Genomic DNA, 15,000 nt, shown 5'->3' on the forward strand with positions numbered 1-15,000 from the left:
ATTGCTGTTATGGCCGACAACCGATATTTACCGATATGATCTGTATAAAAACAAGTGTCTATGATAATAAAATGTTGTGCAAACTGAAAAACACAGGTAAACACTGTGAATTTGAAAACATGAAAACATTTCTTTATTTCCAAAACATTTGGAAAAGCCCATAAATAATAGATTTACCGCATTGCTTCCTCTCAATGTGAAACATTTGGCTGATACCGATAACATTGCAACATCGGACCGATGCCGATATGTTAAAAAATGACTAACGTCGGCCGATACCGATATGATTGCCGATATATCGTGCATCCCTAAAATCTGATCTTCACTCCCAGCTCTGTTATGTGCTCGCACCAGGTCCACCACTTCAAAAGCAGCTGATGATGTTCTCGCTGCACATGATAGTGCTTTGCCTTACAGAACAGAGCAGGCCAGTCCCCGTGTGGGCGGGGACAGTGACCGGCGAGTCTACTATGAGCAAACTTAACCTTTACATTCCAAGCTTTTCATGAGGCAGACTACAAGCTATTTGATTCACTTCACAACATTGGTACTAACTTCAACTTTACTTCTCTTTGTCTAGCGTGACAATGTGCTGGTGGTCTTATTCCGCCAGCCCACTCGGTTATATAACAGTCTCTATAGAGGGCACTTAGCTAGCATTGGTAGCCAACCCACTCTCTCCTACAGGGATGTCACACTTAAAAATCACAGCTAGTGGTACAGCGGTCTGACTGGACTGGCTAGAGGAATTGTACTGTATTTGACTGCAATATGTGTCAATTTTAGACTGTCTAGTGGCTGTGAGCCGTCTATCTCGCTCGCTATCCCACTACAGGAAATTCCCTTTCCCTGGCCGTGGTTATTATCATTGCTAGGCAAACTTGCCCAGCCAGGCAGGTGTTAGTTACGCCTCCACAGGCTTGTTAGTATTGTACAATACAGTAGTTAGTTGTTAGTAGTGGTTGCTAGTTAGTAGCTGTTAGTTGTTAGTCGTGGCACTGCTGGCAGCCGCAGTAGTGTTAATTGTCTCAGGCCAAGCTGTGTTGGGTTACTGAACGGTGTCCAGGTGAGGCTTCATGATTTCAATGCTGTTAGTAGTTGTGGTGATGATGTCGGGTGTGTTTGGTGTTAAGTGACTTGTGATGATGGCGTTGGTTAGTTTGAGCTCTGGGGTTAGATCAGCGAGTCTGAATGAGGTGACACGGACAGACGCACACATATTGATGTACACACACACACACACACACACACACACGCACAGGTGTTGGATGGATTAGCAGATTAGGGCTCATTCCGCGCGCACGCACGCACACACACACACACACACACACACACACACACACACACACACACACACACACACACACACACGTAATAAAAGCATGCAGCCTGTTCCTCTCTCTGCATGCAACCACTGGCATAGAGGAGACAGCAACAACATCCACAGAGGACAGGATGAAACTCAGCTCAGAGGCAGTATGGAAAACATGCAGTGGCAGAGTGGAGGACGAGAGATCAAAAAATAAAGGGGGGGGGGGGAAAGAGGGGAAGGGGGGGGAACCTCTCTATCCGTTTAATGGACCAGTCAGAGAGGGGAAGGGTTTCTTGGTCACGCCATGCAGGGAGGAAGGGGGGAAGGGGGGGGGGGGGGGCTCGCCAATTGCGTGCAGGTGAGAGATGAGCCAATCAGATCACGCCTACATGTCAATCACAGAGTGATGGGGTGAACGGGAAAAAAACAGGGGTTAAAGAAAAAAAAGTGGTTGGCAAGGAGGAGGGGTGGGGCTTTTTAAGCGTAAAGGATTACCAACCGCATTTATCCTCTCTTTTTTTGGTTTAGTTTTGATGTCTATGGCTCAAAAGGAAATAGACACGGGGCAAAACCCAAACTAAGAAACAATTAGAATGATATCTACCGAACAATGGAGTTTGTTTACCATAGCGTGTCCAATGCCTGAGTGCTTTGTAGGAGAGGGGGAGAAAGGAAGGCAAAAAACTGTGAACAGAACAACTTCGGGAAGAAAAGAAAAAGAAAAGGTCGAAGGCCTCTGGCGAGGTTAGTAGGTTGGAGTGGTTTCGCTAGGAGAAGGGCACAGGTTAGGTTAGTAGAATGAATCATTCCATGGATGGTGGTTAGTTTCACTAGCAGGTTAGTCAAGTTAGTAGTCAAGTTAGTAGTACAGACAGGCAAACCCAGAGGCAGAGCACAGGTGGGCTACAAGCACCTGAATGCTTGAGACCCTCAATGTTCTCTCCTTCTCTCTCCCTCTCACTGTTACACACATCACACACACACACACACGTCACGCACGCACGCACACACACACACACACACACACACACACACACACACACACACACACACACACACACACACACACACACACACACAATTGGAGAAGCACTCACCTAAAGATGAAAGCAGTGCTGGACTGGTGGTTGCACTGTAAACTAAGACCTGAACCTCAGATATTTTCTTCTCACCACAATCTCATTGCAGTTAGACAACAGACCACTGTCTGTAGGCTCTGGAGTGATTCATTCATTACAGACCACTGTCTGTAGGCTCTGGAGTGATTCATTCATTACTAGCCAACTAAATTATTTTCTGTCCGGCTCCCTTCAAGCAACTACAATAGCCACTTTGGTTCACCAATAACTTTGCACACGCTGTCTCAAATATACAATCAAGCCATTTAACGGGCAATTTAAATCCATCCACTCTTGCGTCCATCTATCCACCGATCATCTCATCTTTTTATCCCTCCCTAAGTCCATTCACATCTATCTTCTACCAGGCTTATCACTATCATTCTAGTGCATCTACTGTACACCCTGTATCTTGGCTCCTCTCCTCTCCTCTCCTCTCCCATCTCTCTGGCTCTACTCTGCAGCGTCTCCCCACCTTCTCTTCCACCTCTTGTTGTCTGGTTACCTGTCTCAGGTTGCGGGTGACCTTGACGTCGTGCCAGGCGTTGTCATTGAACTTGCCGTTGACGGGCTCCACCAGGGCCTCGAAGGCCCCGGAGCCCAGGTTGATGACGAGCGACACGGCGCCGTTCTTCAGCGCCAAGTTGACGTAGTCGGCCGACTTGCCCGTGTGCAGCATCAGGCCGTTGCGCTGCAGCGTCCTGAAGGAGAGCGTGATTTCGTCGCTGCTGGACTGGATGGGGCTGGGCGACAGGTCGTAGCAGAAGTACTCCGAGCCCTTGAAGGTGGCGACGTACTCCTCGCGGGCTGAAGGGACGGGAGGAGGGGAGGAGGAGAGAATGGGGGAGGAAAAAAAGCAGAGTAGAGCCATTACATTCTTGTTTCACATTATTGCAAACGATTAGCACAGTATATCCAAGCTATGCTGCTTCTTCCCACACTGCTCTTCCCAATATGCTCACACATGATCAAATGGTGGATGTTGGTTCGTCAGGAGCAACCGAGCAGACACAAAGCTCAGCTGGGCCTGGCTCAATGTGCTTTGGATATGCTGTGCAAAACGTATTGTGTGAGATGCCGAAAATGTTGTTATTGTCAAGCAAAACCACCGCGATGCCAGCAGCACTTGGAAGAAACATCTCCTTCCATACAGTAGCTCTAATCGTATCATGGAGTGCTGTAGAAACATCTCCTTCCATACAGTAGCTCTAATGGTATCATGGAGTGCTGTAGAAACATCTCCTTCCATACAGTAGCTCTAATGGTATCATGGAGTGCTGTAGAAACATCTCCTTCCATACAGTAGCTCTAATCGTATCATGGAGTGCTGCTGTATAAACAGGCTTTGATCACTCATGTGGGTTGGAGATTAAACAGTGTGGATGTGAGAGTCAGTGGTGAATCTGTAGCATTTCAAACTCGTTATGAAGCCTGCCGCCCTCCCTTTTGAGAGAAAAGCTGTGTCGGCAATCTGAAGTGATGTGCTCTTGTTTGACAACATGGCTCATTTGGTGACGTTCTTCAAACGCCACAGTGCGCGCGTGTGTGTCTGCTCTGTGGGCGGATGACAGCGGCAGAAGGTTAGAAAGTTTCGGGGGATGATTTACGCGAGGGAGGCAAAAACGGATGATGAGGATGGAGAGCAACAGCCTATAAGCATCATGCCAGCCACAGCAGGCAGGATCGACCAATTAGAATTCAGAATAGCAGGCAGAGAGCCAATAGCAACTTACCGTGTGCACCCTTAGTGACCCCCAAGGACACCAGACCAAGGTTTTGCAATCCATCATCCTTAAGCTCACGCACTCTTATCTGCACTCGCACACAGTTACACACACAAGTGCACAGCCACATACGCACTCGTATCTGCACTCGCACACGTACACACACACAAGTGGGCGGCCACATACGCAAGCAAGCAAAGAAACAATCACACGCACGCCTACACACACATCTATGCGCACAAAATGATCATGCTATTGTGCTGCCTGGCATACACAAGCAGCAGGGGGCGACATTTTCTGTCTCCTTCACACCCATCCTCCCCCCCCCCCCCCCCTTCTCCTGCTCCCTCTCTATCGCTCTCCTCAGCACCACTCCTCTAGCTCTCACACCTCCCTCCTGCCACTCCTCGCCACACGTCTTGTTGGCCTCTTTTGCTCTGATTGCTGGTGCAGCCTTCTGTACGGAGCCTCTGGCGTAGCCACCATCTTCTAGTTCACGCTAATGAGGAGAACAGAGGGGAATTGAACACACTAGGTCAGGCTGGAGCAAGACAGAACCACTGGAGAGAGGAGTGGAAAAAAGACGCACGCCGCGTATTGAATAGACTGAAGTATATAATAGGTTATTGAGGTAGTAAGAGGCAGAGAAAAGGCTGCTGAAACGGAATCGGCCGCACTTGAGTGAGTACTGAGTTTACTTGGGCGGGCTGCCCAGGTATATTAACATCCGCCAAAGTATATTTGGCGACCCATTTTAGCTATATATTTTTTTTTAATCCATCTGGCAGAACAACGCCATCGATTACCTAGTGGACATTAACTCCCCTCGCTCTACCGGTTCGCTCTGCTATCAGGGTTTCCCACACATAGAAAACTTTGTGGCGACCTGCCACACTGTCATCACTGACCGCCACAATATCTATTTTTCCCACTCTTTAATTGTAGAACTGCCTGTAGCACAATGATTCGCTCAGCCCCTAATTGCTCCGCATGCGCTCTCTCTCTCTCTCTCTCTCTCTCTCTCTCTCTCTCTCTCTCTCTCACTCACTCTCTCTCTTTCTTTCTCTTTCAACGCACCACAAATGGATTCTTCATTCTGTGGGAAACACTGTACAGGGAGAAGAATAATAAGGACAAAATGAGAAGGTATCACCAGCGTGCAGCTAAAGTGTCTTTGTCTTTGCCTCTGTTGCTTGAAAGACTCAACGTGTGAATGCCAACATGTAGGCAAGTGAGAAACAACACGTTTGTTGTTTGCCAGCATGTGTGTGAGTTCCCCCTTGTGTGTGATTCCTTCCCACCCAGCATGTTAATTAAGTGTGTGTGCATGCCCAAAAGATGTGTGTGCAACTTTGAACATGGTCCCCTTCTGCGTGTGTGTGTGCGTGTGTGTGTGTGAGAGCTTGTGTTTTTTTTATGTGTGTGCGTAAAATGTGTGTGTATGTGTGTGTGTGTGTGTGTGTGTGTGTGTGTGTGTGTGTGTGTGTGTGTGTGCGTGCGTAAAATGTGTGTGTGTGTGCGTGCGTGCGTGTGTGTGTGCATGCGTGTGCATGCATGTGTGCGTGCGTGTGTGTGCGTGCGTGCGTGTGTGTGTGCGCGCGTGTGTGTGTGTGATTGCCTGAGTATATGAGCTTGTGTTTTTCTATGTGTGTGCGTGAAACGCGTGCGGGGTGTGGGTGGGTGCTGGTCTCTGTAAATATTGGTGTATTGCTGTCAGAAAAGCTATTACCAACTCAGGGCCTCAGGCTAGTCTTTACTGAGAGGAGCACGAGCGAGGGGGAGGAGGGACACACACACACACACACACACACACACACACACACACAGGAACGGGGCACAAACGCTAAAACAATCACACACAGCTAACACCATTGCACACACAACTACGCACTGACACACACAAGCAGACAAATGTAGATGAGGTGGCAGGGTGAAGGGGGGGGGGGTGTCAGAGTGAGGGGGGAACCAAGCTGTTCACAATGAGAACACACGGGGCCGTCCAGCAGCATTCTAGCGGTAATTTACAGAGGTGCCATTAGGTTGCAGTGTGGCGCTCCGCCATTCTGCCGCTAATTTACAGACATGTCATTAGACCAGACAGGCGCACATAAAGCATCTCTGCATCGATCTGGAGGCTCTCTGGCCCGCAAACACTCACTCCTCGTTCTATTACATCACACACACGCGCACGCACGCACACGCACACATATACACACGCGCGCGCACACACATCAGGCAGGAAAATGCATATTAGGTCACATAAACACACAGATGGACATACACACATGTCATGTATGCATGTACGCCTGCCTGCATTCGAGTGTGCTCACTTATTAGACACACAAAGCACCACACACGTCACACACACACACACACACGTCACACACACACACACACACACACACGTCACACACACACACACACACACCCACACACACACACACACACACACACACACACACACACACACTCTCTCTCTCTCTCTCTCTCAAGTGGGCAGGGTGGAGTGGATCTGTTGTAGCTCAGATTAATGGAGTGAGTCAGTATTAGCTCAGAGTAAACAGTGAGACAGACACTGACATACACACCACATGTCACACTCCCTCCTGCAGCCAGCTCTGAGACAGACACTGACATATACATACACACACACACACACACGCACGCACGCACACACGCACACACACTCACACGCACGCACGCACACACACACACACAGATGCACGTCGCACACACACACACGCACGCACGCATGCATGCACGCACACACACACTCACGCACTCGCACGCACGCACACGCACACACACAGACGCACACACGCACGCACGCACGCACACACACACACACACACACACACACACACTCACACACACAGACACACACAGACGCACACACGCACGCACGCACGCACACACACACACACACACACACACACACACACACAGACACACACACACACACACACACGCACGCGGACACACACACACACACACACACACACACGTCACACTCCATCCCGTTGCCAGCTCTGTCCATCAAAGCAAGGCAGGACCCACAGGAAGAGCCGGAGAGGAAATGATACAGTGAAAGAGGGAGGAAAATGAACGAATAGAATGAAATGAGAGAAGAGGAAAGGAAAGAAAAGAAAGGGAAAGGAAAGAAAGGGGGAAAAGGAAGGAAGAAGGTAGGAAATACTGGAAATGACATGAGAGACGACGCATGGAATGAAGAAAGGACAGAAGGAAGGGAGTAGGGATGCACAATATATCTGCAATCATATCGGTATTGGCTGATGTTAGTAATTTCTGAATATATTGGTATCGATCCGATGAGCAAAATAACAGCAATGTTAATATCGGTTATCGGTATCACACAAAATGTATAGAATATAATTTATACAATATTGAGAGGAAACAATGTAGCCTCGTAAACTATTCCGATCACGTGAACTCACATTCTAATTGCAGGTGAGATCATATCCAAACAGTGTTGCATATTATGTGATGTTAGTCAGTTTGTTCGGCCATAGTAACCACCTGTAATGCTACTGTAGCAGAGAGCGCAAAAAAGTAGCTTGTTGTCCTACAAAAGTTGTCTGGAACCTGCAGTAACATTTAGTGAGTCAATTGAGTTAGGCTCCGCCTACCCTCTCTGGGGTGTCACCACAGGCAACAAGTTTATAAATGCTGCAATAGAGAGCCGCAGGAACGAGTCCGGAAATCATCGATGCTAACACTCCTGGTTCTTCACTGTTTTCGCCTATGGGATTTTTGAATGGGTTTTTGGCACGATGCTTCTAATAAGGTGAACCAGTGTTTAGTAATATCATCTTCACACATGAGGACCACTTTTATGAGTTTGAAGCTTTTACGTGCCGTTAAAAGGGCGGCTAGCTAGCAAACAGCTAAATGAGACGACACTGTTGAGTCGACGGGGATATATACGTCAATAACGTCATCACTTCAAAGGACGAACACGGAAATTCTCTTTCCCTCACCTGGTTCAGCCCGTTCAGCCCGGGGTAATCAGTGCACAGCAGCGCACACATCAACAACAGTCCAGGTTGAGTGCTGACGTGACGTGGAAGCCTATGCGACAGTGTGTAGTTCTGGATTAGCTTAGCTCGAGCTTTTTACTTCTAGGGCTCACATTCACGCTACAAAACTCATGAAAGTGGTCCTCATGTGTGAAGATTATCCGACTGAACTCTGGTTCGCGTTTGATTAAGCATGCGTTGCCCAGAGACCTTATTTGAAGCATCGCGGCAAAAACCCATTCAAAAATCCCAAAGACAGAAACAGAGAAGAACCAGGAAGTGCGGGACTTCCGCGTTCTGACTACAAAAATACGTCATCCCTGCGGCTCTCTATACTGAAAATGCAAAGGCTTCCATCAATAGGCTATAGGCTCAATCACCATTGTGTTAACTCAGGCAAGAAGATCATCAGCATAGATAGTGATTTAACAGACATTTATTTATATGAAAATCTTAGAGATGATCATTTTAACGTTACAGCTCGTTGCTTCGGGAGCCGCCATACTGTTTTTTCAGCGGCATCCCTGATTGGCCGGTTACGTTGTCAACTATGAGGCAGCTTCCTGATTGGTCCGTGCACCCAGCAATTTCTGGAAATGGCTGGGGGCGGGCTGGAGGTCAGACTGATCCACAGAACACAATGATTTACGGGCTTTTCCAAATCTTTTGGAGATAAAGAAACTCGTTACTTTTTCAAATTCACAGTGTTTTGTGTTTTTGTGTTTGTACAAAATTTGATGATCATAGAAACTTGATTATCATAGAAACTTGTTTTTATACATATCAACATTGGTACATATCGGTCAGCCATAACAGTCATGTTAATCTTATAGGGCAGATTTTTCATATTGGTGCATCCCCAGACAGAAGGAAGGGAGGGATGACTGTGAGCGATTGGATTGAGACCTTCCAGGCCATCATTAACCTACCACTCTAATGAATGTTTGGAAGGGGGAGGAGAGAGAGAGGCAGAGGTAGAGAGAGAATATCTGCTCTCTGATTGGTTGCTACTGCTGGGACCAGCTGCAACTGATCGCACATCACTTCAATTTTTGTGTCTTTGTGTGTGTACTAGAGTGTGTGTGTACAGTATATGTGTGTGTGTGTGTGTGTGTGTGTGTGTGTGTGTGTGTGTGTGTGTGTGTGTGTGTGTGTCTGTATGTGTGTGTGCGTATGTGTGTGTGTGTGTGTGTGTGTGTGTGTGTGTGTGTGTGTGCATGTGCTAGTGTGTGTGTATGTGTGTGTGTGTGTGTGTGTGTGTGTGTGTGTGTGTGTGTGTGTGTGTGTGTGTGTGTTTATCTGTATGTGTGTGTGTGTCTCACACGGCTTTGTCTCTTCTCATGGGTCTTCTCCTCAACCTTTCACACACTAATTTGTCATTTCCATGGCAACCCTGTGTTAGGGGGGCTACAGATATGAATATGTTTGTGTATTTGTGTTTGTTTGTGTGTGTGTGTGTGTGTGTGTGTGTGCGTGTGTGTGTGTGTGTGTCAGAGAAAGAGAGAGAGAGCAAGAGAGATGGCGAAAGAGAGGGCGAAAAAGAGAGAGAGAGAGAGTGATTGAGTGAACAGTACATTATCATGGACAGCTGTACTGAATCAAAATGGCGGATGGAGGCAGGGAGAGAACACATCAGGGGAGCGTACATTATACAGCACCTGATAGAGGGAGCAGGGTGGAGGGGAAGAGGAGAGAGGGGAGAAACAGAGGGAGGAGAATGGGAGAGATGTGGAGAGGATTTGGAAAGAGGACAGGATGGAGAAAGAGAGAGAGAGAGAGAGCAAGAAAGAAAGACTCATTGAGAGGGGTAACACAAGATGGAAGGGGCGAGAGACATGGAGAGAAAGGGAGTCAGATATGGAGAGAGACGGGCGAAGGAGAGGCAGGGCTGGCTAGAGAGAATGGAAGAGAGGATGAGAAAATGCTGGTGTATCTAAATCCTAGAGTAGCACGCCTCCATCATGGCCGCCCTGTCATTCTGGAGATAGCACGCTGCAATTCCTCTGCACCCCGTTTTAGCCCACCATGCATTTCTGCTATCAGCTCCCCTCAGACTGTCCCTAAGACACACACACACACACACACACACACGCACGCAAACACACACACATGCAAACATGCACACACACACACACACACACGCACACACACATACACACACACACACACACACACACACACACACACAACCTCACACAACATGGCATATGAAAGCGGTCCTTTTTAATAACAGACACAGGTGGATTAGCTATTGGCGCTTACAGCGTATATACAGATAGATGACCAGTGTAGGAAATGTATGCAAATGTATGCTAACTTATGCAGACTCTGTATTTACCTGAAGTGTGAAAATCCATACAGCCAAGTTCACTCCCTTTTCCATCTCTATTCAATGATGTATCTGCCTTTGAAACCTATTGGGCTATCACATCACAGCCAAGGGAGCAATGCTGTCCGATGGGATATTACTGTCGTGACACTACTGACAGATTGCTTGTCTACTGGTCTCTCATGCATTTTTAGCTGCGGCCAGCATAGCTGGGCAGCAGCTCTATAAGTCACTCTGTTGGTTGGTCGGTCCACCGAAAAATGTCGGTCCACAAACACACACACACACACACACACACACACACACACACACACACACACAGACTTTGCATCTTTTCTACTACATTTGGAGAGCTGTCTGTCTGTTTAGCCGGAGTTGTAAGGCACACCGTTGCTCCATTCTCCTCCAGAATGTGCCAAAACACTTTTCAGGGGTCTGGAATGAATCTGGTACAAAAAGAAAGAAAGAAAAAGATCTGCCCACAGGGGGCACTGCAGCGATATATTACGTTTTTAGGCCATCGCACTCATAGAGCCATTTTTTTTTTTTTTCTTCTTTTTTTTTTTTTTTTTTTTTTTTTATTAACAATATAGATGTACAAAATATGTCAGACAGACAATCACACATCACCATACTTAAGAGCTATAAACAAACAAATGAATAAGACATAGAACAATACAATACAATAATTAATGTTTACAAAGACAACTTGACATGTTAGAATAAAATAAAATAAGGACTCATAGAGCCATTTGCCAATGATGATGTCACTCGAGTGACATCACTCATGACATCACAATTGCTTGAGTGACAGCAGTGATGACATCCTCACATCGGGTTCGTCAGGCAAAAAGTGAATGGGGTTTAGAATGGGGATTTCACTTAAATGCATAAAATAAGGTCTGTGGTTAACAAAAGTTTATGGGAACACAAATTTTGCTTCAGCATGATAATCTTCACAAACATGAATAACTTTTATGACTTTTGGAACGTAAATGCGTTTTTTTTAACATGATTTTTAGAAAATGCTTCAAAAGGCATAGAAGTTATTCACGTTTGTGAAGATTATCATGCTGAACCCAAATTCGCGTTCCCATAAACTTTTGTTAACCACAGACCTTATTTTATGCATTTAGGTGAAATTGCTATTCTAAAATCCCATAGGCTTTTTCACTGACGAACCAAAATGGCGGCGATTTCTGGATAAGCCTACAAAAATACCTCATCCCTGTGGTACTCTATTACTCGAGTTCTTATTTTTCTTAATACAGGCCAGGAGCAGTGGGCAGCTTTCTAGTGTACAGCGCCCAGAGACCATCTTCAAATGTTGCCATCACTGGTCAGATGATGACCTGCATGTTTTTAGTGGTGGGTGTTGTATGGACGAACCCCAGAGGAGCATGGGGCGAACATGCAAACTCCAGAGGAAAAGGCCCTTTTGATGAGATAGCCCACCTGGGCCATAGGCACTGAGGACATGGGGGGGGGGGCGGGCGCCGTCCTAGGCGGGAATCGAACCCAGGACTTTCTAGCTGTGAGACACCAGCGCTACCACTGCACCACCGTGCCCCTGAGCTTCTTCGGAAAATACAAGCAGGTCCTGACCGTACTCTCAAGAACGCCACCCGGATGGCGGTGGTGCAGGTGATGGACAAGGTGGTTGAATGTGAGATTTCTGTAGGGACAAACAAGGTGAAAGGATCTTCCTACCAAGCTCACCATGACAGAAATGAGCTTCCATTCACCTTTGTCAGACAGTTCCCAATCAGATTGGCTTCCTCAGTTCTTATTATAATTGAGTTCTGATACCCGTTGGAGCACACAATCACTGGCCATTTAGTCAGGCCTCGCTCACAGAGTTGGCATGCAGCCTCTCCTCTCTCTCCTCAGAAGGTTTTCATAGTCCACCTCCCTGGCTGATTCCAACTCCGCTCAGGTGTGCTCCTCCACTCAGGTGTGCTCCATCAGTAGCTAACAAATGGAGCTCTCCATGGTGCTGAACGTGTGTTGACTCTTTTTGGCCAGAAGTTTGACATTTCCCCCCCCATGTAGTCGGCCCTAATTACCTAATACAAAAATCTGGTTCTATTCGGTCACCCACAGGGGTGTTCTTTATATGAAAGATTCAGCGCGATCACACATAAAATGGCATAGCTGTGGCCAAACACAATTTCTGCTCACTCACTCACTCACTCACTCACACTCTCTCTCTCTCTCACACACACACACACACACACACACACACACACACACACACACACACACACACACACAGACTTCTTATAGGAGATAGGATTAACGGAAAATCAACTAAACAACATGCTTCCGATTTTCCATCCTCTTTGCTTTTCCCTTGCTCTTCCTCTATCTGCGCTCATATCGCTGTCTGTCTGTCTGTCTGTAGCTCAGGTTTGGCCTTCTCTCCGGTACCCAGGGAAACCGCCCTGTTTCCATGACAATGTCTGCAGGCAGAACAGAGTATTTGTCTTAAGCTGGATAAGATCAGAGTCAGTTTCATCCCTTTTACACACACACACACACACACACACACACACAGAGCGGCACAAAGAATGGTAAATGTGTGGGCAAAAGCATCCACATGCATGCATTCATGCATACAGTCACCCACGCATACTGTACATACAATACATACACGCATCCTTGCATACATACATACAAATTTCAAAGCGTGACGATAAACATACCCAGATAAAAAAAGATCACGCTCAAGTACGCACGCACGCACGGACGCACGCACGCACGCACACACACACACACACACACACACACACACACACACACACACACACACACACACACACACACACACACACACTGTCACACGTAAACGAACACAGAAAAAGGCACAGACGTAATGAAACCCTCTTACAAGCAGGTTGTTAACAAATAACAAGAGCATAAAAACCTCTTTTCATAAAGGCAATGTAATGGGTTTTTAATGAATGCTGTGGCTATTTCCGATGTCCTAGTTATGGCAGACAAGTACAATAAATAAATGTTTGTCTGCGAGTGTGCATTTGTGCGTGTGTGTGTGTGTGTGTGTGTGTGTGTGTGTGTGTGTGTGTGTGTGTGTGTGTGTGTGTGTGTTTGTGTGTGTGTGTGCGTGCGTGTGCATGTGTGTGTTCTTGTTTAGCAAAAAAACAAAAAAACAAACAAAGAAATGAACTTCAAATGCCAGATGGGGTACTGGAGTGAATCGTCAATTGGGCCACTACCTCAGCACTCAGCACCCCCCCCCCCCCCTCCCACAGACACAATGGAACTGCTTGGAATAGGTAAAAGACAATTGGGACACAGACCAGCCCATTTCTCAGAAAGAGGGGAGTGGAGAGAGGGGGGTGGGGGGGGGCATCTGCATCGTCGACAAATCCCATCCCGTGTGATGTGAGAGCGTGTCAAGACGAGACGGGGAGCCCAAGGAGAGATCCAGCGCCCCTACTGAGAAACGCTGCAGTCTTATCTCCCTCCTTGTCTCCGACCTTCTCGTTCCCTCCCTCCGTTCCCACTTTCTGAACGCGTCCCTATCTTTCCTCGCCATCACTTCTCTACACTCTTTTGCACTACCCCCCCCCCCCCCTCTCCCCCCCTCGCTTTAACACACTCTCACCCAGCCTCCTCTCTATCTTCCCTCTATCATCCTCTCTGTATATGGTGAGTCTGTTTTGATGCCTCTATTTTGTAGCGGGTTACGGGGTGCGTACATTAAAATGTTAATGTGTACATTTACTAATGGGGCGGTAATTGCATAGAATTAGCAGTGGGGTTGGGGCACAGTTCCCATGGTAAATTCGGTAAATGTGTACATCTCACCAATAATGTGGGGTATGCAGTGCTGTGGCTTTCATTACAGCAACTCCAGGGGTGTTAAGAATTAATGAGCACTGTATTTTAATGTGTTGTATCATTACTAGCGGGATCTGTGTGTTGTTATTTTAATAGTGGTGAGCAGGGGTAGAATTAGTCCCATTAGTGAAGGGAATCTATCCAGCAAAAGTATGAACTTTGCAGAAAAATAATGTGAAACCTAGTGCATAATTCAGTGGTCTGCAACAGGGGGTCCACAGATGTACTGCAGGGGGTCTGCCATTTTTCTGCGAAGTAGCTAGAAAATTTAAAGAATGTATTTTAGACAAAAATAATATTGAGTAAACTCCAAGCATTAATAGGCAATAATAATAAGCTACTTTTGACAAAAATTATTTTGTCAAGGCGAATCTGATGAGGCATTATGTGAAACACTCCGTCTCGCTTTTTGAATGTAATCTATTAATAGAAAGTGTCAAATCCTGATATCCTGGTGTGCGCTGGTTTATAAATGCTATTATAGGCCAAGAGTAAAATGCAACACAATTTATTTATTTTATTTTATTTTTTTATCGTATGGGGGTCCCTGCTCTGCTTCTGTTCTGCTGCTTATCTCTTCACATCCCCAGGTTGCATACACATACAGTATACATCC

At 46.7% G+C, this 15,000-nt stretch overlaps 1 protein-coding gene across 6 annotated transcripts in view; it reads right to left on the reverse strand.

Moving 5' to 3' along the window:
* nrxn1a (neurexin 1a) overlaps window positions 1–15,000 on the reverse strand; it is a gene marked incomplete at both ends in the record, with an annotated part of 86,449 nt that overhangs the window by 45,635 nt on the left and 25,814 nt on the right. For 5 of the 6 annotated variants that reach the window (XM_083635119.1, XM_083635118.1, XM_083635117.1 and 2 more), the window contains 2 exons: window positions 1,938–1,961; window positions 2,936–3,237. In XM_083635119.1, the coding sequence (XP_083491245.1) occupies window positions 1,938–1,961; window positions 2,936–3,237 (326 nt within the window). Of the gene's footprint in view, window positions 1–1,916; window positions 1,962–2,935; window positions 3,238–15,000 lie in introns of all 6 variants that reach the window. The other variant, XM_083635116.1, reaches the window with a different exon arrangement.

This window comes from Poromitra crassiceps (genome assembly GCF_964638095.1).
Source record: "Poromitra crassiceps genome assembly, chromosome: 4".
NCBI classification, from domain to species: domain Eukaryota; kingdom Metazoa; phylum Chordata; class Actinopteri; order Beryciformes; family Melamphaidae; genus Poromitra; species Poromitra crassiceps.